Below are 25,462 nucleotides of genomic sequence, written 5' to 3' on the forward strand. Positions count from 1 at the left end.
AACACTCCCAAACTCATTCTACGAGGCCACCATCACCCTGATACCAAAACCAGACAACGATGGCACAAAGAAAGAAAACTACAGGCCAATATCACTGACGAACATAGATGCAAAAATCCTCAACAAAATACTAGCAAACATAATCCAACAGCACATTAAAAGGATCATACACCATGATCAAGTGGGTTTTATTCCAGGAATGCAAGGATTCTTCAATATATGCAAATCAATCAACGTGATAAACCATAGTAACAAATTGAAGGAGAAAAACCATATGATCTCAATAGATGCAGAGAAAGCTTTCAACAAAATTCAACACCCATTTACTATAAAAACCCTCCAGAAAGTAGGCATAGAGGGAACTTACTCAACATAATAAAAGCCATATATGACAAACCCACAGCCAACATCGTTCTCAAGGGTGAAAAACTGAAACCATGGGCTTCCCTGGTGGCGCAGTGGTTGAGAGTCTGCCTGCCGATGCAGGGGACACGGGTTTGTGCCCCGGTCTGGGAGGATCCCACATGCCGCAGAGCGGCTAGGCCCGTGAGCCATGGCTGCTGAGCCTGCACATCCGGAGCCTGTGCTCCGCAACGGGAGAGGCCACAGCAGTGAGAGGCCCGCGTACCGCAAAAAATAATAATAATAATAACTGAAATCATTTCCACTAAGATCAGGAACAACACAAGGTTGCCCATTCTCACCACTCTTATTCAACATAGTTTTGGAAGTTTTAGCCACAGCAATCAGAGAAAAAAAAGAAATAAAAGGAATCCTAATCAGAAAAGAAGTAAAGCTGTCACTGTTTGCAGATGACATGATACTATACATAGAGAATCCTAAAGATGCTACCAGAAAACTACTAGAGCTAATAAATGAATCTGGTAGAGTAGCAGGATCCAAAATTAATGCACAGAAATCTCTGGCATTCCTCTACACTAATGATGAAAAATCTGAAAGAGAAATTAAGGCAACACTCCCACTTACCACTGCAACAAAAAGAATAAAATACCTAGGAATAAACCTACCTAAGGAGACAAAAGACCTGTACGCAGAAAACTGTAAGACATGCTAGTACACACATGGTACTGGCACAAAAACAGAAATATAGATCAATGGAACAGGATAGAAAGCCCAGAGATAAACCCGTGCACATATGGTCACCTTATTTTTGATAAAGGAGGCAAGAATATACAATGGAGAAAAGACAGCCTCTTCAATAAGTTGTGCTGGGAAAACTGGACAGCTACATGTAAAAGAATGAAATTAGAACACTCCCTAACACCCTACACAAAAATAAACTCAAAATGGATTAAAGACTTAAATGTAAGGCCAGACACTATCAAACTCTTAGAGGAAAACATAGGGAGAACGCTCTATGACATAAATCACAGCAAGATCCTTTTTGACCCACCTCCTAGAGAAATGGAAATAAAAATAAAAACAAACAAATGGGACCTAATGAAACTTCAAATCTTTTGCACAGCAAAGGAAACCATAAACAAGACCAAAAGACAACCCTCAGAATGGGAGAAAATATTTGCAAATGAAGCAACTGACGAAGGATTAATCTCCAAAATTTACAAGCAGCTCATGCAGCCAATATCAAAAAAAAGAAACCCAAACTAAAAATGGGCAGAAGACCTAAACAGACATTTCTCCAAAGAAGATATACAGACTGCCAACAAACACATGAAAGGAGGCTCAACGTCACTAACCATTAGAGAAATGCAAATCAGAACTACAATGAGGGCTTCCCTGGTGGCGCAGTGGTTGAGAATCCACCTGCCGATGCAGGGGACACGGGTTTGTGCCCCGGTCTGGGAGGATCCCACATGCCGCGGAGCGGCTGGGCCCGTGAGCCATGGCCGCTGAGCCTGCGCGTCCGGAGCCTGTGCTCCGCAACGGGAGAGGCCACAACAGTGAGAGGCCCGCGTACCGCAAAAAAAAAACCCCAAAAAACTACAATGAGGTATCACCTCACACCGGTCAGAATGGCCATCATCAAAAATTCTACAAACAATAAATGCTGGAGAGGGTGTGGAGAAAAGGGAACACTTGCACTGCTGGTGGGAATGTGAATTGGTACAGCCACTATGGAGAACAGTATGGAGGTTCCTTAAAAAACTAAAAATAGAACTACCATACGACCCAGCAATCCCACTACTGGGCATATACCCTGAGAAAACCATAACTCAAAAAGAGTCATGGACCACAATGTTCACTGCAGCTCTATTTACAACAGCCAGGACATGGAAGCAACCTAAGTGTCCATCCACAGATGAATGGATAAAGAAGATATGGCATGTATATACAATGGAATATTACTCAGCCATAAAAAGAAACGAAATTGAGTTATTTGTAGAGAGGTGGATGGACCTAGAGTCTGTCATACAGAGTGAAGTAAGTCAGAAAGAGAAAGACAAATACCGTTTGCTAACACATATATATGGAATCTAAAAAAAAAAAAAAAAAAAAAAGTGGTTCTGAAGAACCTAGGGGCAGGACAGGAATAAAGACGCAGACATAGAGAATGGACTTGAGGACATGGGGAGGGGGAAGGGTAAGCTGGGACGAAGTGAGAGAGTGGCATGGACATATATACACTACCAAATGTAAAATACATAGCTAGCGGGAAGCAGCCGCATAGCACAGGGAGATCAGCTCGGTGCTCTGTGACCACCTAGAGGGGTGGGGTAAGGAGGGTGGGAGGGAGGGAGACGCAAGAGGGAGGGGATATGGGGATATACGTATATGTATAGCTGATTCACTCTGTTATACAGCAGAAACTTGGCACACCAGTGTAAAGCAATTATACTCCAATAAAGGTGTTAAAAAATAAAAATAATAACGAAAACTACCATTTATTACTATGAGCCAGACGCATTACACACATTCTCTGAAAGGAAAGAGGAACTGTTGTATAATGGAGATGCTCCAACACGAGCAAACGCAGAAGGCCTGGCATAACGGGGCCTCCCGCCCCACCTCGCAGCTTCCACGACTCTCATCGCGAGACCCATCCTGCTTTGCCTGGACCCCGACTTCGCCCTCCAGTGGGGTCACTGTGAAGCTCATTTTCGACATCGTATTATTTCATGCATGTATTTCAGTGTGGATCTCTAAAATATAAGATCTCTTTCTTATGGTTTAAGATAGCCACAGTGCGATTATCACATGGAAATAAAATTGACAACAATCTCCCTTATCACTTCTCAGGTTGTCAGATATCTATCCTTGGGGCATGTTTTGAGGACAAGAAGTAATATTTCTTCTTTGACCAATAAAATGGCAAAAGGGACGTAAGGGATGCAACAAATGGATAAAGACCAAGAAGGTCAGCAAACAAATGCACCAGGCGAGTCTTGCGTGGATCCTGACTTGAAAACGAGTGTGAGTGTGTGTGTGTGTGTGTGTGAGACATGGTCCCCTTTTCTTGCCATTTATTTGTGGAAGAACACGCATTATCTTTGATCCTTAAAGCAAGCTTTAAAGCTGGGCACTGTTATTCCTGTTTCGCAGGTGTTAAGGTTCAGAGAGTAGAGGAACTCATCCAGGTTCACACCAGTGAGTGGGAATGAAAAGGAAGGGCGACTGCGAGTCCAGCAGTGGGTGAAGGCCAGGCCGAGGGAAGGGAGAGGAGCCGGCGGCTCAGTGCGATAAACCATCTTAGATGATGGAGACCAGGTGTGGGCGAAGCTGGGAATCATGGACACGCTCGGGGGGCAGCCCACACGCAAAGCCTCCTGGAATTGTGGGAGGGTGAGTTTGGGACGAATGCAGAGAGAGGTCCCTAGAGACCAACTTCACTGCTCTTGCAGAGCTTGTAAGGGCGTGACGAACCGGCCGAGGAAAAGCCTCTGAACTGGGCTTCCAGGACCTGACTCTGCTCCCCCTCTAATACACCGTGTGCCCCAGGCAAGTCTCCCAACATCTCTGGTCTTAGACATCTCAACCTCAGAGTGGACAGGGCCAGCTTCACGGCGCTGCGGGGCTCCCCTGGGCAGCTTCTGCCCTGAGCCCCAGATACTGGAATGACCACCTCACCCCATGGCTGGCTCTTCCTTCTCCCCGAGAGGCACATTCACTGCACAGAGCCTGCCCTCCTGTTCAACGGCCAGCTTTGCTTCTCAAGGACTCTGGGATGGTGGGCAAATTCCTTACCTTCTTCACTGCATACTTTCCTCATCTGCCATCTGGGGAGGATGCACAGCCTCTATAAAATACGTCCCAAGATACCTGGGACGTGGTGAGCATGACCCAAATGTCTGCCAGGCAGGTACTAGCCCCATTGACAGATGTGGAAACTGAGGCCCAAGATCATACAACCAGCACGTGACACTGCTGGAAGCAAAGCCCAGTCTGCTGATTCCGGGGCCGCTGGATAAGCAGCTGAGGGGGTGGTGGGGTGATTTGAGCCTGAGGTTCTGAAGCAAACCACCACTTCCCGAGATTCATCTCTTCCTCACGCACCTCTTCCGGGGTCCAACACACAAGAGGCAGTCGAGGCAGCCTTTTAGGTGACAGGGTTTGAGAGGCACATTTGCCTAGCGCAGCACGAGTTAATGCAATCAAAATGAAGAGCGACATTTGGTGGGGGGAGCAGAAAGATAGACGTCTAAGACCCTGCCTGTACTATGTACCCGGCGGCAGAGGGGGCGATGATGTCCACAACACACACGAAAACAAAGGCAGATGGGACACATCTGTGAAAGAGGGCCGACCTCAAGGGATGGGGAGGCCACAGGAGCAGAGTGAATCAGCCTGGAGGTGAAGGGAAGGTGTGATCACCTCGCTCCACCCTACCCACAACTCTAGACCGACGATCCCGCTGGGCTTAGGGCACAGTGACTACGTGTGGAGAGCCTGTGGGGCTGTGCTGTGAGCTGAGGCTAGAATGTGTTTACAGCCAAGTGGCCGTTGGCCCTGAATAATGCCCCACCCCCCAAAGATACCCACACCCTAACCCCGGGAAGCTGTGAATATCATCTTATGGGGCAAAGTCTCTGCAGCTGTGATTAGATTAAGGCTCCTGAGATCATCCCAGATTATTCAGGTGGGCCTAGAGGAAATCACAGAATCACAAGGGAGGCAGAGGGAGAGCCGACAACACAGGGAGGAGAAAGTGACGTGAAGCCGGGGCAGAGAGAGATTGGAAGATGCTGGCCTTGAGGACTCGAGGGATGAGGCCGCAAGCCAAGATACGCTGGCAGCCGCAGAAGGCTGAAGAGGCAGGGATGGGTTCTCCCCCAGGGCCTCTGCCAACACCTTGATTCCGACCCCCGTCATACTGATTGAGAACTTTTGGCCTCCGGAACAGTGAAAGAATACATTTCTGTTTTCAGTCACGCTGCTCATGGCTGATTTGTTAGCAGTCCCAGGGAGCTAACGAACCCTTGGCCTCCATTCTGAGAAGGCTGGGATCTTTTATTGCAGGCGATGGGAGTCCTTGAAGCTGCATGAGGCATGGAGTGTCTGTAGGATTGGGACCAAACTGCAGGACGGGGCCAGGGAAGCACGGGTTAGAGGGCGGAGACACTGGAAGCTCGGGAGCGGGTCAAAGGCTGTGATTCAGCCCCTGAGAGCTGCCGTGGGCCTGGGGGACGGTGCGGCTGGGAGGCTGCAGGGAAAGAGCCCGGGAACTGTCCAGTCGTGGGAACTGCCCTGGATGTGTGCACGTTCACCGGCAGGACGTGGCCACCCAGACTCTGTAACCCCCACTTGCTCTGGCTCTGGGCTGCCCTGAGCCTCAGCGGGATTTCGGGGCCCATTTCCCCGCTCGAGTCTGCGGCAGCCTCCACCCTGAACCCATCTGTCACAGCTGATCCACTCACGGCTCTTGTCATCGTTCAGGGTTGCTCTGTTTCTGTTTTTTCTCGCTTCTGGTGTCTGAGGCCAAGCTCCATTGTTAGAAATAATGGCTCCCAGGGGACCGAAAATGCACAAAGCTAGGAGCGGAAGAACAAGAAATGCGCTGCGGCGGAGCGCGACTCCGAGGGCTGCCTGAAGCTAGGACGTGGCTGGGGGCGTCTGTCTGCTTCAGATTTGCTTTACTTCTTGAGATCCAACCCCAGTAAGAGGCAGCTCGTGGCCCACGAGCCTTGCACTTCCCCTCGATGGGCCCTCGTCCTGCTACCCTGCCCGCGCGGCTCTGCTGCATCAGGACTCCGGGTGTGGTCCCGGGAGACCCATCCTGGGATCAGGGCTCCTGGGTGCCCCGGCTGGGAGGGGGCAGGAGGAGAGGACCTGGCGCCGAAGCCCCTCGGCGACCACCCATGGGGAGCCTTCCTCCAACATGCAGTCCCTCTGGCCCTGTTTCAAGGCAGAATGTGAGTGTAGTGGGGATCGGGGGAGGGCGAAAAGACAAGATGTAGAAGAAACCGCGGGAAAGCGAGACCCGTGACCAGGAGGCGGGAAGGGCCCCTCTCTCCAGCTCAGGCCAGAGAGCTCGGCTGTCCTGCGAAGCAAGCGTCCACGTCCCACTGTCATTCCCAGTGGGAATGAACCGGGAATCCGAGGGTTCTAGGGAAGCTGCGCCTTTCAGCCCCTTCCAGAGAACGATCAAGGCTTTCGGGGGAGGGCTGTATCTGGAGAAAGTCTTTAAAGAGGTAATGAAGTTAAAATGAGGCAACTGTATGAGTTTTCTGGGGCTCCCGGAACAAAGTGTCACAAACGGGCAGCTTAAAACCACAGAAGTTTATGCAGGCCGGCAGTCTGCTGTCAAGGCGATGGCGGGTTTGGGTCCTTCCTCGTCTCTCTCAAGCTCTGGTGGCGGCCAGCCACCCCTGGGGCTCCCTGGCTTGTGGACACGTGACCCCAGTCTCCACCTCCGCCTTCTGTTCTCTGCACGTGCACATTTATTTCCCTCTTCTTAAAGGACACAGTCACGTGGGATAAAGGCCCCTCCTCAACCAGCATGACCTCAACTCACCTTGGTTACATCTGCAAAGACCCTATTTCCAAACACAGTCCCGTTCACAGGTACTGGGGGTTAGGACGTGGGCATATCTTTTGGGGGCGACACAATTCACCCCAAACGGTGGGGACCCACGGGAACAAAGACAGGACGAGGTGACAACGCAGGCAGGCGGGAACCTGCCAGAGGCACCTGGGGCCGTCACGCGGGCGCCCTGGCGAACAGTGGCGTGTGCACTGAGATGGGAGCTGGGGAGAAAGTCCAGTGAGCTGAGCTGGTCGTGGGACGCAAGGGAGCTGAGAGGCTTCCATCTGCAGTGGGGGCTGCCTTCCTTCCTCCCTCCCTCCATTGCCTCCTGTATTTCCTTTTCTTTTTATTGCTTGAAATTTCATTAGAAAAATTGAGCACAGTTTTCCTGCCAGAAAAGAAATGTCTCTGGGCATGGGTGACGCTGGGGGCCCTGAGCGGGTCCAAGCCCCACCGTCCTGCGTCTCATCCAGGAGGAGGCCGGCGTTCACCATCGGGAGAAAACCCCCACGGGCATCCTCTACGGCTGCTAAAGTGCCTCCAAAGATCGGGGTTTCTGCTCAGTGCGGCTGCACTTTCGGGGATGCTCGTCCCCGATGTCACGTCAGCCGGGCACAGCGTCTCCTGGGCCACGCCGAGACGCCCACTGTCCTACATCGCGTGGCACCCGTGCCACCCAGCCTGTCGGGGCCGTGTCACCCGTGCAGCCTCTGCGCTGAACCAAGCAATCCCTCTGGGGCTCACTAGTTTTACTGTGATGCCTGGGGCTCACAGCGGCTGGCCGAGAGCCACTAAACCCTGGCTTCTTCTTCCAGAAGCCAAGCCTGGCACGTCCAAGGCGGGGTGGGAGCTGGAGGCTTCGAGGGGGCCCTGTGGTGTCTGGACCCAACCTGCATCCGCTGGGGGCATGTGGGGAGGGGTCACCACAGGGCCGCAGACTGAGTCAGAAACCCCAGACGTAGAGGGGGCCCCGCTGCTCCAGCACCAGTGCCCAAGAGGCCCAGAGTCCCCCATCCGTGGAGAGGGCCTGGGCTTCAGGGAAAGGCCTGGGAGGGGAGATGCCGTGCACAGGACGAGTCGGAAAAAATAGGGTGCAGGGCTTGGCATATGCTATCACGTTCCGGGGGGGAAATACGGGGTGCAGGGAGAGGGGAGCAGGTGGAGGACCCAGCCACGTCCGCCGGTGCATGCAGCCCGCACCCTCCAGGCTCACTCACGGGAGCCCTGAGAATCGGGCCCTGACGATCAGGCTTAACATCTTGGGTGCCCAGGGCAGGCCGCCGAGTCTGACTCTGAGAAGGGCTGCCCTCGCCCTCTGCCCACCCACCTCAGCACCCTCCATCACCCAGGCATCGCCTGCACGGGAGTGTCCTCTCCGTCCCTGAGGCTGGGACCCATCTCATCCGCCTCTTCTGCCTGGTGCCAGTAGCTTCAAGAAATACTCCCGGAGAAAACTCACTGCTCCTACACGCGCCCCTTTATAACCCTGCCACAGGAAGTGCCTCTCCGACCCTCACCCCTTGGAATATTCGGGGCCGTCTTTGCCAGGAGGGCACAGGTGCCATCTCCCATCTCCGCTCTTTGGGGCTCAGCCTTCGAAACACCCCCCGCAAAATGGGTCTCAAGTACATGCTGGACCACCGCCGCAAGTCCTGCTGGCTCCAGGGGGCATCTTAAGCCATCTCTGAGTCACGTGTTCCACTGCTTCTTGTATCTGCTCTTTTTCTGTTATTAATAGTGACGGTAAGATATCTGAGGCTTACATAAGAAGCTTCACTGAGATCTCAGGGTATGTGTGACCATGAATTTTGAGCCGTTAAGCACTGCCCACATCTTGACTCTCCCCCCTGTGAAGCTTATATAACACAACTCTGAGCGCAGACACTTTGGGGGCTGCTCCCCGAAGCGCTCTGGAACCGGTGCGCATGGCAGACGGGCTCCAGACGAGCCGCCAGCCACGCCCGGCTGCTTCTGCCGGCAGTCAGCCTTTACGTAACAAGGAACGATGCTCTGGGTTAGCTGTTCTTGCAAATGGGAATCGCAGGTGGAGAGATTACTGAAGATCTCTAGATGATCATGTCAAATGCACTGCCTCTTTTTCTGTTAGTTGTAAGGCTATAAATGTAAAAACAAAAAAATCCCCAAGGCAGAAGCTGTGGGGATAAAGCCAGCCTGAATCACTGGGTCTGCTAACCGTTCTGCTTACAGAATGAATCAATGCACCTTGCAGCTGGCCTCGGGGATGCCTGACCCCACCTGGACAGCACCCTGGTTCCCGGAGCCTGCAGCTGGGCGGTGGTGACCGCAGGGCGGCGGCCGCTTTTCCTTGCGGCCGTGTTCCCTCTCGGCTAAACCGAGGAGGGTCTGCCTGTGACAGATCGCCCAGGGCCGAGCAGCTCTCCCAGGCTGCACACGGGGGCTGGGGGAGCACAGCCGGCATCCAAGGGACAGAGACAGCAGAGCGGTCCTGGGCCCGCAGGGGAAAGCGACCAGCAGAGCACTCTCCAAGCACCGCTCGTTTCCACAGCAAAGGCTGGTTTCGCCTGTAAAATTATCGTTAAGTGCTTGTGGGTACCGCTACCATCCCCTCCAGCAGAACAAACGACCCGGAAGCCTGGAAACCCTCATGCAGCTGGAGAGCACGCGGGCGTGCAGGCTGCCCCACGTCACGATCGGGACTGCTGGTCCGAGCGCATCCAAGCTGAGAGCCTGCACTGGGTGGTCACGTCCCCCCCCCCGCCCTCCCTTCTCACCGCTGTCCTGATGGAGCGCCACCTCCGAAGCAGTCGGAGGAGAACTGAAAGGCATTTGAGGTCTTTTCTTTGCTGGGAAGAGAGGTTTGGGGGCCGACCTGGGGAACACAGCCACCAGGTATCACAGAGCTGGGCACACCCGAGGGGCTGGGCCGGCCCCTCATTCCACAGAACACTCCTGGACACACGGCCCTGTGCCTGGAACGATGGCATGACACGCAGGGCCACACGTCTCGGGAAGGTTCCCCCAGCCAGACACGGAGATCCGGCGGCTTGAATCCATGACATGCATAAATAATAAAGAAACAAGTAAAAATAACACGACCTTCCTAAACATACACCACGTGCCACCCCGTTTCAGCACACATGCTTGAATTTAATCACTGCGGCCCTGTGAAGTGGACACTGGCTTCCCCCCACCTCACAGACGGAGACACCGAGGCATGTAACTTGCCCGCACGCTCCCGGGTGCAAACGCAGACGAACCCGCCCCAGAATCGGTGCTCTCGACCGTGATGTCATGTTGCTGGTAAACGGACTGAGTGTAATTGAATCTGAAAAGCATCTGTCTTCCCTGAACAGTTGACTCCCGTCCCCGCCTGTAACATTTCACTTCATAGACCACACCGCACACAACCGCCCTGGATGAGCACGACCAGGACCAGGAAACGGGGGAGGGCTTTGGGAACACAAAGTTTTCCAGAAGACACAATAATTCACTATTGCAACAGACCTACGCTTTGCAAACTGAGGTGATAAGAGTGGAGATGATTCAGGTTTAAAAGATAGTAGGCAAATTCATTGACGAATAAATGCAATGTGGTCCATCCGCACAAGGCAATCTTATTCAGCCTTAAAGAGGAAGGACGTTCTGACATCTGCTACAACAAGGATGAACCCTGAGGACATTAGGCTCAGTGGAATGAGCCAGTCGCAAAAAGACAAATCCTGTATGATCCCACCTATAGGAGGTCCCTAGAGCACTCAGATTCACAGAGACAGAAAGTAGGGTGGTGGCTGCCGGGCGGCTGGGGAGGGGGCACGGGGAGTCAGTGTTTAGTGGGGACAGAGTTTCAGTTGGGAAAATGAGAAAGTTCTGGAGACGGATGGTAGTGATGGCCGCACAACAATGCGAATGTATCAGCGCCACTAACTGTGCACTGAAAACGGCGAAGGCGGGAAAATTTTATGCTATGTATTTTACTACGATTTTTTTTTTTAATGCGGTACGCGGGCCTCTCACGGTTGCGGCCTCTCCCGTTGCGGAGCACAGGCTCCGGACGCGCAGGCTCAGCGGCCACGGCTCACGGGCCCAGCCGCTCCGCGGCATGTGGGATCTTCCCGGACCGGGGCACGAACCCGGGTCCCCTGCATCGGCAGGCGGACTCTCAACCACTGCGCCACCAGGGAAGCCCTTTACTACGATTTTTAAAAATTAAAAAAAATGTTAGGCAGGGCATCTAAAGCCAACTGAACAGAACGTTCTAGCTCTTCTTTAATTGTGTCAAGACCGAGTTTTCAGAGGTGCTGTTTCTGTTCAGGCAAAAGTCCCCATCGGGCGATCAGCTTTGGGAATTGAGAAGGAGATGTGGTACCTGGTGGGGTGATGGGGTGGGGGACAGGCAGGCAGGGCTGCGGCCAAGGCAAATAACCACACCATCGACTGCAGAGGTTATGTTTTTGAGATTGAAAACGTTTGGTGCCATTTCCAAGGAACCTGAATGCCCTGTACAGTGACCCACAGCACGGGTGTAAACCCGGTGCCCAGGGAGAGACGGGTGCACTTTTTATACTCTCACGGCTGCATCTTTAAGCGTGCACTACCTTAGAATACTTTTTTCTCAAAAAGCTTCAGAACCCTGGCAATGCCAACGCTTAACCACAAAAGTGGGAGGAATTAGCCCGATGGGCTGAGCAAGAGGCCGTGGCTCCGTCTCTACGTCTTTCGAGCTGGGCGGCTGACACGCCTCCTGCACCGGCCGCGAGCCGTCCTCCAGGCTGGAGCCCATCCTCTGCCACACCTGGGCGGGGGCTGCCGGGGCCCCCCTCCCGTCTCATGGCCCGTCCGGCCGAAGGGGAGGGGATGGGAGCATGGAGGAATCCTTCACTGGGGCAGGGCTGGGCTGCAGCTGTCTTGACATGGACACCTGAGGGCCCTCTGTGTCCTCTGGGGACCCTCTCAGCCCTTCTTGCCAAAGACCTCCCCCGGTCCCCAGGAGTGCAGCCTGCCACCTGCAAACCGCAAATCCAGGACAGGGGAGTGGGGCCCCAGCCTGCAGTGACCCAAGGCTACCCGTCCGCCCAGCCCCTGCTGCCCACTGCCGGGCTTGTGTCGGGGTCCCCGAGGCTGGCACAGGGCTCAGCATCCCAGCTGAGTGTGCAAATGAGGTTCCCAGAAGCTGTCTGACGGGGCGCCCTGCCCGTGCTTTTCTTCCCTGATGCTCAGAGCTGTACTCTGCACGTTTCTGAGGCCAAGCAGCTGCTTGGCCCACAAGGGCTCCGGTGAGGCCACTGGCCCTCTCGTTCAGGGCAAGAGATTCGCCTCTGCCGGGTCGGAGAGGGAGGTGCCCTGGGCAGTGGGCCGGGGTCTCGGGGCCTTGGCACTGCCCCCGTCTTTGTGGCTGTCTGTCACAGTGGGCTGGCTCACAGATATGAAACTGGGGACACCAAGGCACTGCGAAGGCTTCTTCCAGAGTCTCCGAGTGGACAGGGCAGAGGGAGGGGGCCGGGGGACAGGACGTGTTTGCTGAGCCTCCCCGGGTGGCCGGCTCCGCCCTGGGCTCCGTACGAGTGCTACCTAGCGCCATCCGCATCACCCCGTGTGGGGCGTCAGCACCGCACCCACCTCACCGAGGACAAGGTGACCTTTCCGTGGCAGAGCCGGGCACTGAGAGGCTGTCTGCCCAGCACCACGGCCTCTGCCCCTCCACGTGACCGCCGAGAGCAGCTCCGGCCCCCCTGCGCTTAGCCGGCAAGGTCTCCATGTCATTACCCGCCAACCCTGATGACATTAGTGAGGTTCGGGCCTCCAGCCAACCCCGTGCTGGGGCGTCCGGATGTCAGAAAGTGTCTGGTTTAAGAGGTTTTCCGACCGTAGCTAGTGGGAAGGAGGGAGTCCAGCAGCCTCCCGAGTTCTCCACGACCTCGGGCTAAAATTTGAGAGACTGAGTTTCCAAGAGATCTTATTTGGAAGCACCTGATACGGCATCTCAGGAGTCAGGCTGACTTACTTTAGCGGCTGATCTACTTGTTGAAAAAGAGACTGAAAATGGAGACATCAGTGTTCACAGCCCAGCTCTGGCGCAGCTGCAGACAGAGGGTCATCACAGGCGAGGGGCTGGGTCTTCTCCCCATCACGACCAGCCCTATACCTCCATTTGCACCGGAATCCCTGAAAGGGTATGGAATGACCCCCTTTCTCCAACTTCCCTTGGTTGCAATTAGCTTGTTACCATTTCAATATCTTTTTAAAGCTCTTACATTATGAACATTAAAAGGAGGATAAACGACTTTGCTGGGACTGCGGAGGGCAGTGCACCTGGCAGTGATGTGGGGAGAGGACAGCAGCACAGAAGCCTAGAGGACTCGCTGGGTCTGCCTGGCCAGGGAGTGCCTCCCTGTACAGACGGGCATAGACCCTTCCGGTCGGCAGGCCAGGGATGTTCTGAGCGTGGGGCAAAGCAGGGGCACACGTCTGCGGGCAAAAGGGAATCTCCACTAGGCTTCACCAGGCAGCCAGCCAGACATTCCAGGAGGGGAAAGACATTCCATGAGCCAGGGAGGGACTCCAGGCCCCGCCATGCGGACCGCGCTGGACCAGACGGGGGCAGGTGCACCCTGCAGCAAACAGGCTGAAGACGATCGGCCAGCGTGAAGCGCTGGCTCGTGTCTGTGCCAGAGGCAGCGGAGGCTGCCGTCCTCGGAGGGCGCAGAGCCAGAGCAGGGCAGGGCGGCACAGGGAGACTGCGGCAGGGCGGGCAGAGCGGGGCTCCCAGCGCAGGGAGGAGGGCGGGCCTGAGCCCCGGGGGAACCTTTGGGGAGGGGATGGCAGGCCCGGCCCCGCAGCTCCACGGGGCTGAGTGCCAGCTTCACGGCCTGGGGTCCCAGGTGTCAACAGGGCCAGGCTGGGGGGAGGGCAGCAGGGTGGAGAGAAGGCCCGGCAGACGGGGGCTTAGCCCCAGCGGGGAAGGGGGCACAGTCACAGGGCGGGGAGAACCAACCACAACAAGGCGCTGGAACTGGCAACAGCCTTCGCTTGACATTTTAACTTTCCAGTGCTCTAACTGCTCTTCCTCGTGGATTCTTTTCATTTGTTCCATTATTTTAGAGCAGAAACAACTTAGTAGAACTCAAGTGGCTGATCGCCCGTTAAGACCTGAGTTCCAGCTGCAGAGCGAGGCGGGAACAAGGACGTGGCAACTCACAGAGGCCGCGGGCGGCCCCCCTGACAAGGGGCTGTCCCCCAGGGGGCCGCTAGACCAGGGCGATGCACCAGCAGGCGGTCCCTTTCAACGGCACTTATCGTGGTCTCCAGGGTGGTCAGTCTTGCCCAGATGAGGCCGCTCACCAAACCCAAGCCCAAGGCCAGGTCCGGGGGTCCCACAAAGGCCTCACTCTGCCTCATTCAGGAGGTGGGCAGACCCACGCCCGGACGTGCCACCAGGCGGGACCCCTCAAGCTCCCTGATGCCAAGGGCATTGTCCCGTCATGCCCTGGGCAACCCTGCTGAGCTCATCCTTGCTCCGGACACGGGTGGGAGAAAGGAGCAGGTTCTGAGGTCAGGGGAAGCTGCGGAGAGAAACAGCAAGCCCTCTGGGTAGGGACAGGACGCATCAGCTCCTAGAGCAGAGTCCTCAGAGCTGCGGTGCTGGCTCTCTGGGCTTGGGGGCTCCCACTCCCTCCTCCTTCACCTGGGGCTGGGAGGTGCCAGGTCCCACCTGCCCCCCTGGCAGGTGGAGGCGCAGGGGATGGGGACAGGTGTGCAGAGGTGTTGCTGGCTGCGTGAGGCCGCAGCCCTGGCCATACGGCAGTTCCCGGCCTGGGTCCTCCTGAGGCCACCCAGTCTGCGAGAAGGGCTCCTTCCCCACAACGCCAGTCTTCTCTGAGGAAGGAAACCTCTTCATTGGCCCCCATGTACGGCTGGCATCACAGCCCCTTCCCGCCAGCCGAATCCCGCGGTGTCCTGCCCGTCACCAGGCACCCTGCAACAGCGGCAGTTTACTATCTGTCCCTCCCGGGGGAAGCAGGGGGCAGAGGGGCCATGGCTCGGGGGGACTCACCAAGCTGGATCCCGGCTCTCAGCACATAGCAGCTGCTCAGTAAACTCGTCTGGATAACTAAGCTATTTGCCCTGTCCGCTTGGACTCCTACAACAAGCAGCACAACTAGCATCCCCGCGTGACAGCGGAGAAATCCACGGCAGAGAGAGGTTAGGTAACTAACCCGAGGCCGTGGGGGTGGTAGTGGAGGCGCTTAGGACAGGACGGCCGTCTGGCTCCTGCCATGGCTGCCAGCCACCTGGGATGCTGCTTCTGTGTAGACCCAGGAAGGACCCAGACCCGGGAAGATAAGCCACGTCTGCCTTCTGAGCCTCCTCTGCACAACCTCTGCAGGAGAATCCGGCGGATGGAACACGGATCCCTCAAGTGGACCCCAGATCCCCGTGGCGGCCTCCCACTGGATACCTGAACAGGTGGAGTGACCGTGTGTGCTGGAGTCTCCTTCACACCAAGGAAGCAGTGAACCAGCCTCCCGAGGGCCGCCACGGTTTCTCTAGGAACCTGGAACACCTACGGTACGATCACTACGGTACGCCCTCAGACGGGGACGCTGGCTGGCTGTCCCTACAGACGTTACGTCTGCACCCCAAGCTTTGCTGGAGCAGGCACCATCTGCAGAAGCCACTGTTCTTTTTTTTTTTTTTGTGGTACGCAGGTCTCTCACTGCTGTGGCCTCTCCCGTTGCGGAGCACAGGCTCCGGACGCGCAGACTCAGCGGCCATGGCTCACGGGCCCAGCCGCTCCGCGGCACGTGGGATCTTCCCGGACAGGGGCACGAACCCGTGTCCCCTGCATCGGCAGGCGGACTGTCAACCACTGCACCACCAGGGAAGCCCCTGAAGCCACTGTTCTGCCTGTTACCTTCTTCTTCCCCGCTGGGGCCCTCTCTGGGGGGAGCGTGGAAGGACCAGGAGCCGGGGCACTGGACAGACAGGGAGCAGAAACAACGTGGGGGCCGCAGGAGGGACGATGGGCGGACAGAACGGCACACGCATCAGAAGCGGTACCTGCCTCATCCCCTGACTCCGACTCCGCGGGGCTCTCCCCTCAAGAGTGACCTTTCCCGGAAAGGAGGTGGGATGGGGATAAAAGGGAGAGAGAACACGACTGCATGCTGGGAACTTTAGGAATTAATCCAGTGCCTGGGACTTTAAGAAAAGAAACCGCAGCTGCTGGAAGCATTGCTGTAGGAGCTCTCAACCCAGGATTAAAGTCCCAACAGTGCTGCTGGGTGTCGAGCGTGAGGTGAGCGCGGGGTTATGACTTTCTAGCACATGCCTGGAAACCCAAATGATCCGGTTCTCCCCCAAGGCTAAAGGTGCAGCCAGGAGCCCCCAACAGGGCCGGCATCAAAGGCAGAGGGCGCACAGCAAGGTCAAGAAGCACTGACACAGATGGCAGAGGTCTGAGGACCACTGTCTCCCTCCCCCCTTTTGTATTAGTTAAAGGGCACGGACGAAACAGAGAGAGAGCATCGCGCCCGCTGTGTTCCAGAGTGTTCCAGGCACTCTGTCTACATGGCCTCCTTCACTGCGCACGAGAGTCTATGAAGCAGATGTTTTTGTTCCACTTTACTGACCAGGAGGCCAGCTCAGCAGAGCCAAGGGTTAGGTGCCCAGGATCACAGAAGGTGGTGGAACCAACCCTCAACATCAGGTCTGGCACCCCCGAGCGCAGGCGCCCGCGGCCTCCCAGGGCCACCTGCAGGGCTGCTTTCGTGGAGGTCACCCAAACCTTGAGCATCTCGGCCGCAAAATGCCCACAATGACGGCTGAGCTGAGCCCGCCATGCACCTTCACCTCCCCCTGGACCCTCTCTTCCACTTTTCACCCACATCCCACTGAATTTCTCCGGGAAACCTTTGGGAAGTTCTTGGGAAGGAACTGTCACTTCTGATGGTGACAGCATCTCATCTCACCTCTTTCCAAAGATAAAAAGGGCCAATCTTTGATAATTCTCCTCTGCTGGGGTAGAAAAAGCCTGTGTGCTTGTGAACATGTGTGCATGCGTGTGTGTTTGTGCTTGTGTGTGTTTACATGTGGTGCGTGCACATATTTTGATGTGCGTGCTGTGTGTGAACGCATGTGCACACGAGCGTGCCCAGGTGTGTGCATGTGTGTCCATGCTGGGGCAGGGAAGTACTCAGCGGAGGGCCCTTTCTTCCTTTGGGGAGGCTCTTAAATTCCTGTGCGGTCACAGGTGCCCAGCCCTGGAAGTCCGGGGACCTGGGGGGAGTACTGCATCAGGTCACCACCTGCCCTGTGCTGATGAAGTAAGAGGGGGTGGGCCACCTGCCCTTGTTTCAGCTGCTTCCTGTTCCCCGTTATATGGTTCCAACGAAGCGGGCTATAGTGGCAGAAGGGGAGCCCATACTTCTTCTTTCCTGGGATCAAGCAGGGGATGGGCTGAGAGTGAGGCGGCTGGCAGAGGCTTGTGTGAGAACCGGAGACACCCGAGCCCCCGAGGCTACTCCGTGCCGGGCTGGGGCATCTCCCCCTGCTTCCCAGCTCTGGGTGCGCCACCTTGAGAAGAGCAAAGTGAGCCGCGGCAGCCGCAGGGTTTCCCTGAAACATGCAGCTGAGATTCCGGAGCGTTTCCCTCACTGGGGCCTTCCCTGTCCCCCGCGCCCAGGACCTGAGGGGGAGCTTGGAGAAGCCCGCTCCAAGCAAGCTTTCTTATCGTCCCTCTCTGCCAGTGAGAAGCAGGAGATGCTCTGAATGTAAAGCTGGTCCAGAGGGTCACCCAGTCTCTCTGCGGGCCCAGGAGGTAGAGCAGCCCCGGGGTCACCCCCTGGCGGTCAGAGCCGGCCACCTGCTGGGATGGGTAACTGAAGGAGGTGGGGGATGAGCAGTCCCTGCTGAGCCAGCCTCTACCGACACCCCTCCGCCCAACCTGCTCCCTGCTGGCCGGCAAGCGGTGCCCGGTCCCCACAGGGGCTGCGAGCTCCAGGCACCCTCCCTGTCTGAGGACTCTGCCCGGCAGGTCTGCCCACCGGCTCCCGGGGTGAGTGTTCCACCGGAAGTAAAAGGCTTAACGGACCAGCCTCTGAACGGAGGAACTCAGCCTCATCAGATCTGTTACAAAGAAAGCTCTGCCCACGAAATGGAAAAAATCCCCCCTGCAGTCGCGCCTTTCCACGGGGCCGCGCGTGGGGACACCTGCCCCGCAGAGCCCCACCAACCCCCGGCCCGAGTTGTCGAGGGCCGCAGCAGGCTCCACGGATGCCGGTTCGCTCGACCGCCGTCCCCTCCCCCGCCGGCGCCCCCTGGCCGGCCCCACCCGCCTCCGGGACCCCGCGCTGTCACCGGGGAGGGGCCGCCGCCGGGCTGGCACCGCAGGGGGCGCGCCGGCAGGGCGCCCGCGCCGGGCTGGGAAGCTTGGGGAGGGGGCTACCTTCTGAATGCGTCCATCGATGTCCAAATAGATGGCCTTGGGCCGGTAGCTGGAAGAGCCCGTTCCCATCTTGGCGAGCGCTGCACTTGGACTTTTTACTGTACTTTCTCGACGCCAGCCGCCGCGGGGAGGGCGGGGAGTGGGAGGAGGGGGCGGGTGGCGGGAGGACGCGGGGACCAGCCAACCAGCGCGCCGCTGCGGCCCGTGCCGCCGGCTCGGCCCCTCCTCTCCCCGCCCCCTCCTCCTCTCCCCCACTCCGCCTTCCTCCCTCCTTCCTCTTGCCTCCCCGTTTCTCCTCTCTCCCTTATCTTCACTCCCTTTTCTTCCCCTCCCACATTAAGGCGCACCCCCTCATCTTGCCTTTGAGTCCAGCCGCCTTGGGGACAGGGCCAAGCAGCCTGTCTCCAAGTGCCCTCTGGACAGGTGCTCATAGCCAGCGACACCCTCTGGCTGCAAAGCTGGTCACCTCCCCATGTGACCAGATTCCCATAGCGACCCCCTCTGGCTGCAGGGGGCTGGTCACCTCCCCAGGTGGACCGTTGCCAGTTGGGACTCCTTTGCCGCAGGTGGATACTCCATCACCTGGCTGGCATGGGGCCGTTCGCTACTTGTGGTCGCGACCTAAACCCCAGCACCACTCAACGCTAGGAGAATCCCCCTGGGCTCCTGCTCTCCCTGCTGTGAGTGCCGTTCTCATTAGTTTCAATAGGAGATGGGAAAAGTTTCTTCTCCATGTACCTCCTTCCCCTAAGTTTTCTGTACATCCTCGAGAGTGAAAGCTTTTCCCAGCTGCACCCAGAGCTGAAATGGCAATTTTATTTCTGTCCTTCATGTAGCCAGAGCGAGGATTACCCAGCCACCAGTTATTTGCTGGTTTCAGCACTGTTCTGGTTCCCACCCCCCTTGTTAATTGCCACAGGGAGTGTGGGAAAAAAGGGAGGGATTGCAGGCAGCTCTTGACCTGCAGGTCACAGCGGGGGCTGCCTTTGCAGCTCCCCAGCTCTCTCAGGGGGCGGAAACAAGTTTTGGGAGGGTGGTGATGCTGAATGGCTCTCAGTGCCTGTTGCTTTTGGAAGCTGGTGTCGAAACCAGACAGAGAATGCACTTATTGTTTCGTTCTAAGAGAATTCCAAGCCACTGCTTTTCATCTGTTGAATGTCTGGGGCTTGCCTACTGAGACAGTGGCTGGAGCACACAGGCTCCCTCCTCCCTGCCGGTCCGCCCAGGCTCGGCTGACCACGGCCACGGCCAATGGTCTTTGCTTTTCCTTCCCTGGCCATCTGGCCTCCACCTGGTGGGTAGTCACGGGCTTTCCAGACTCCTCCCAGCTGCCTGGAGAGTTGGCCAGGCTGAAGCCCTGGGGAGCGTGGGGTCATCATCTTTGAGTGAAGTGGTCCTCCTCAGCCTTTGGACGGTCCAGCATGTGTCGCTTCACGTCCCCTGCCTGCTCTGGGGTGGGGGTGGGGGGCCAATTGGTTTTGCTCTTGCGTCCAGCGCAGTGACGCGCAGGGACCGCGTCAGAACCTGGGCACCACGAGATTTGCTTTACACGTGGCTGGAGGCGAGAAGAGGCGCCAGGAGGCCTTTGGGGTGGAGGGTCAACCCTGCTGGGTGGGCACAGTTGGCCATTTGACTCACAGTTGTGAAAATGTATCCGCAGAAGATTGGAAGGAGCACTGTCATGACAGCTCAATTTTGTTGTCGAACGTTCCGACGTTCTTTGGGCTCATCTGGTGACCAATCTGCAGAGCTATTGTGCTGCCTGGCGTGGCAACCTCACTGCCCGGCAGATGGCTCATTAGCTTGGTACTTGTTTATTCTCCGTGTCTTGTTGTCATCTGACCCTGCTCTCTCAGACCATCTCCTTCGGGCGCCCAAACACCGAATGCAGCTCTTCAGGGCCGTTTACCACCGATCAGAGGGTGAGTTTCTGTGACGGTGCCTTCCGTACCACTGTGTGTTGGGGGTGGCCCTTACGCTGTCTGGCTCATTCTGCATTCAGAATAATAATCGCCCCGTAAGTATTTGACCAGCTAGGCTGCTGTCCAGTTACTCCATCCCTGAGCCAGCAGACCCTGCCTCTACCGCGCCCCCAGGAGCCGAGGTTCCATCCTTCATCAGCGCCACCCTTGCTGTGTGTCGGTGCTGTTCTAGGCCCCAGGGAATTAAGTGGAGAATAAACAGAAATCCCTGGTCTGGAGGAGCCGGCATTTTAGTGGGAAACAGATGAGATGGTGTAAATAAATGCAACATGTAGCATGTTGGATAATAATTAGTGCAAAGGAGGAAAGTCACGTGGGGAAAGGGGTGCGCCATGGAGTGTGCAGCGCTGACATCGGCGGGGTGGCTGGGCAGGAGCACACAGGGGTGGAGAGGGAGCAGGGGGCCCGTGTCCGTCGGAGGAAAGAGCCTTCCAGCAAAGGGAGCAGCCTCAGGCCGAGGCCCCTCCCCCAGGAGAGGAGGGCGGGGGTGGTACAGGGCCGGGGGGGTGCCTGCAGGGGCTGTGGGTCAGAGAGGTGAGGGGTGGCAGGGCCGTACCAGGGACGTGGTTCCACTCTTTCATATGGAGCTGCGCAGAAGGCTGCGCAGAGGAGAGACGCGGCCCCCTCGGGTCCAGCCGCTTCTGGGTGGGGACGCCCTAACGGGAGGGGTGGCGGGAGTCCAGGAGGAGCTGCCCCATAATCTTTGCGAAGAACGACAGTGGTTTGGGCTCCTGGGGCGAGGAGGAGTGGCTGGATTCTGCCTCTGATCTGGAGATCGTTTGGCTTTTTCACGAAGGCTCGGTGACATCATTTCTGCGTTTTGCTCCCCTTCCCTTCCGCAGACTGGGCTTCTGCCTAAATCCGTGCTCCTCCATCCTGGACGGCCCCTGGGGTTAGGCTCCAGCAGCCACCCCTCCCCTCTGCCTGCACCACATCAGCCCAGAGGCTCCCTGGCGTCCTTGACCTGCATTCCTGATCCTGGCTTGGCCACCAGAATCGCAGCCAGTGTAAGTTCCCAGAGCCAAGATACAGCGGAAGGAAACCGCCTGCCTCTGCCAGGAGGGCTGCGCCCGGATGACGAGCCAGGGTGGGGCAGCAGGCCTGGGGCCTGGTGGCAACTTGGCCACTGAGCTCAGAGCCCTGAGGGGGTCCAGGGGGCGAAGTTTCCAGCTGTCTGGGCTGTCAGGGTGTGAAACCCTGCCTGAATCTTGCAGGGCCGGGGCGGAGGCGAAGGAGCTCAGGGAAGTGCACAGCCCTCCGTGTGGGCTGAAACTTCTCCTGGTACCATCCGGCCTGCGCCTGGGCTCATCCCTGCCTGCAGAGCTCACCCTTTAATTGCCATAAAGACCTCATCAAGGAAGAATTTCAAACGAAGAAGTCAGAGCCAGAGTGCAGGACAGAAGGGCCGAGACTGTGGCCTGCGGAGCTGGAGGCGGGTTTCCGGGTCCCACACCAGCTCTTCGTCCCTGGCAAGAAGGGGCAAAGCCGCAATGAGGGTCTGCCCTGTGCCCCCAGAGTGGGCGGCCTCCAGCAAGGATGCAGAGGCGGGGAAGGAAGTTCAGAGTACTCAAGAAGAGTCCGGAGGGTGTCTCTGTCGGTGGGAGGAGGCATCCGTCTAGAGCCAGGTGGAGCATCTCCCCCCCCCGCCCCCCGCCTGCAGCGCCCCCAGACGGGGTGGGCCAGCGGGTCCGCAGGCAGCTGCCGGTCCAGCCCCCAGGGCCTCCTCTGCCTCGTCTGTCTTGGGTGTAACTGGTGTTTTTAATGACTCTTCCGAAAATAATCCAGTTGCTTCCTGTGCTAATTCTTCCGACCTGGGGGGCGGGGGCGTGCCCCAACATGAATTTGTCGAACAAGCAACATGTATGAGCGCCTACTGCATACAAGGCACCGAGCAGGCCTTGTTAAAGGGGATTGGAGTAGTCAAAGGGGGTCTGCAAACGCCCTGGGAGAGGATTAACGTTAACAAACTGGTCAGAGGTAAGATGCTTTACGTTCTGAGAGTTTTACCATCGGCCTCTTGGAGGAATCAGCCTGCTTTGTGCATTTATAACAAACCGAACACCCCATAAACTGCTCTAACCTTCTGGGAAAACCATCTGCCAGGAGGCACCAAGAATGAGAGGAAGGGTGTGCCCTCTGGCCCACCTGCCCCAAGCTTTCGTGCGATGGCAGTGCCAGTTTCAGTGGTACAATATTTGATTTATACACACATCAACTTACTCCTTTTGATGGCTTTGGTAATTACAAAATTATTACTAGTTGTAAATATTTCAAACAACGCAGCAAAAAGGGACAGTCGCATCCAGGTCAGAAGGTGGAGACCCAGCCCTTCTTAGTGGTCATCCAAGGGGGTCACAGAGATACCTGTGTTCTTACCTGCTCTTTATTTATCAGGTTCCCTATATGCTAGGCATCGAGATTTTCCTCATCACTGATTTCTACTGGCTCCTTTATATTGTACAAAGGATAGTAACCCTTTGACTATCGTATATTTTACAAATATATTCTACAAGTCAGTGGCTTCTCTTTTAACTTCATTCGCGGTATCTTCATAACGTGGCATTACACATTGAAGTAATCAAAACTCTACCTCTTGTCAACTTTCTGGATTTCTTGTTGGCTTAGAAAGGAGATGTCGTTTATAATAGAAAAATTTAAAAAGAAATAAAGAAAGATGTGACCTGGATTTCCAAAGATTGGGACCGCTAATTAAATTGTGGCGCATTTGCCGGAGGGAATACTAAGGACGGTGATTATGACGGTTTATGGAGGCCGAGGGAAGTTACAACCCCGCCAGTGACAGGGCAGAATCCGCAGAGGCAGTTACACCCTGACCCTTCATTCCCGCCCCCGATCCTCTTGTCAGCAAGTGCTCCAGGCCAGGCGACGCAGGTCTGGCTGTGGACAGAACCTGGCCCTGCTTGACGGGTTTACATGCCGTGCTAGGCTCTGTGAAACCTGGCGGAGAGTTGAACCGATTTAGGAAGAGAATACGAAATGGTTGGTTTAGGTTGGTAGGGTTCTAGGCATTTTATAAAAAACATTTTTTTCTGATGCTGTGATGTTATTTTTGCCATAAAACGGGGAAAAGGGGAAGAGTTAAAGTGCTAAACAAGGAGCGTGCACGAGGCAGCATCCTGCTTTCTTGGAAGCGGCTGCAGAGGGAAGAACAGGTCTGCTTCACAAACGTGGCGCCGTGAGCCTTCCAGACCCAGACAGACACTCGAGTCTGCTTACGGCGGTGGCGTGGAGTCACGCTCCTTGCCAGGGCCCCCAGCTGGCCCCCCTCGTCCCCTTCTCGTGGGCGGTGACTCCCTTTCTGGGCAGCTGGCGGGTCAAGACATTCTTCCGTCCTCTCTCGGTCCATTTTTGTGGCCTCCTACCTGCCTCTCCTCCCTCCCCCCTCCTTCGTGAGTATGCGTCCCTGGATCTTCCTATTTGGCCCATCTGCCCCTGTCATCTCCCTGGCTGGCCTCCTTGGGGACCTCCCGTGTGACACACCTGGCGTCTACTATCTGTCCTGTCCTTCTCCGTCCCCATCCCCCGAAGACAGCAGACACTCTGCTGTGACGTTCGTGTCTGCTCTTCATTTCATCCGAGAATAATGTCCCTCCCTCTCTCCTCCCCTTGATCACCTCTTCCTTAAGGTCCATTCAGGTGTCATTTACACGGTGCCGTCTTCCTGAACCCCCAGATGTCTGGACCAGGGTGGGGAGCTCCTCCCCGGGTCCCTGACGCCTGGCATCCTGTGTGATTCCCGCCATGTAGCCCCGGATGATTTGCGTGTCCTCCCAAGCTTGACTCCTTGTTGATCAAAGGGGGTGACAACAGCTGGCCCGAGGTGTCCTGAAGGTTGACGGCAGTGGGTGATAACGCACGAACGTGCGTTAGCCCGGGCCTGGTGCACGTCGGAGCTCGGGGCTGTCTTGTCCTGTTTGGAAGAGCGGCATTGCCGTAACCCTCACTCACCCTGTGCACCCTGCCACCGTGTCCCCACTAAATGATGCCCTTGCGAGGGAAAGACGGAATTGTGGGCGGGCTTCAACAGGGGTGGCCCTCCCCCCCGGAGCTGAGTGGACATCGAACAACCTTCAGCAGGTGAATGCCTTTCTGTGACCGGGCAGCCCCCGTTCCTCTGTACAAAGCTGATGACCTGTGTTGAATTTTTGACCTTGGCTTAATTAGCATTAAAAGCGGTACTAAGAGGCAACCGTGCATTCCCTGCCCTTTGGCTGAAATGTTTTTCTGAGTTTCTGAGGAGGAAGGTGGTGCCTCGGGCCAACCCCGGGAGGCCTCTGCCCCATCGCCCTGTGAGAACCTGTTTCTCCACTGCCTGCTGCTGGAAGCTGGAGTCCTGCACAGCCCGCGCGGGTCAAGGGCCACCACCCAGCAGCCAGTTCTGCAGCGCTGGGGACCTGTCCCGGAAACAGGGACAGCCTCCCGTCCCCTCTCATGGTGACACGCCACTTGCCACCTCTAACCCATCTCTCCCGCAGGGACTGTGGCTGCTGTCATTTCTGGACAGCACCTGCTGGCCCCTCAGGTCACTCACCTGGTAGGGGCTCCCAAGAACTGGGAGTGAGTGACACACACCCTGGGGGGCTCAGGCGCTGTAGCAGCACAGGGACCCCGGCTCTCTCTGGACCACGTTCCCTGAGCTCAGATGGGTGTCAGGGCCCGAGAGCTCATCCCGACGCACAGAGCTGCCCCAACTGGGAGAGGAACAGAGTGACATCATCAGAGCTAAGGAGGCTCCAACAGGGCGAAGTGGGGTGAGGCAGGGGTTTGTGTGCTTTGGGCCCAGTCACCTGGGGGATGATGCTAAGACCTGCCACGGGCAGTGGCCGCTCACCAAGGAGCTCTCGTTCCTGTAATAATCTCACTGTCTCTTGTCACCCCAAGTTCTTTGGCGAGGGGGGGTGGCCGTCCACCAGACGCCAACTCGACAGGCTGGTTTTTTTGTCTGAGCCTCTGGGTGAGCATCGGAGTCTGTTCTCAGCCTCCCCTGCATTCAGGAGTCCCAGGGTGACTGCCCCAGCAGGTGCAGGAACCTAAGTCATGGCCTAGCTGATGCAAGCACCCAGATGACCCCCGGCTCTGGCTCGACTCAGT

The 25,462-nt window shown here is 56.6% G+C and overlaps 1 protein-coding gene across 1 annotated transcript in view; it reads right to left on the reverse strand.

Annotated features, from left to right (window-relative positions):
- Nucleotides 1–18,442, reverse strand: part of PDE9A (phosphodiesterase 9A) — a 99,546-nt gene extending 81,104 nt beyond the window's left edge. Inside the window, exon 1 of the mRNA XM_082838986.1 lies at nucleotides 18,369–18,442. Within this exon, the coding sequence (XP_082695112.1) occupies nucleotides 18,369–18,437 (69 nt within the window). The 5' untranslated portion in view covers nucleotides 18,438–18,442. The remainder of the gene's footprint in view (nucleotides 1–18,368) is intronic.
- Nucleotides 18,443–25,462: the final 7,020 nt, after the last annotated feature.

This window comes from Leucopleurus acutus (genome assembly GCF_964270905.1).
Source record: "Leucopleurus acutus genome assembly, chromosome: 5".
Classification (NCBI taxonomy): domain Eukaryota; kingdom Metazoa; phylum Chordata; class Mammalia; order Artiodactyla; family Delphinidae; genus Leucopleurus; species Leucopleurus acutus.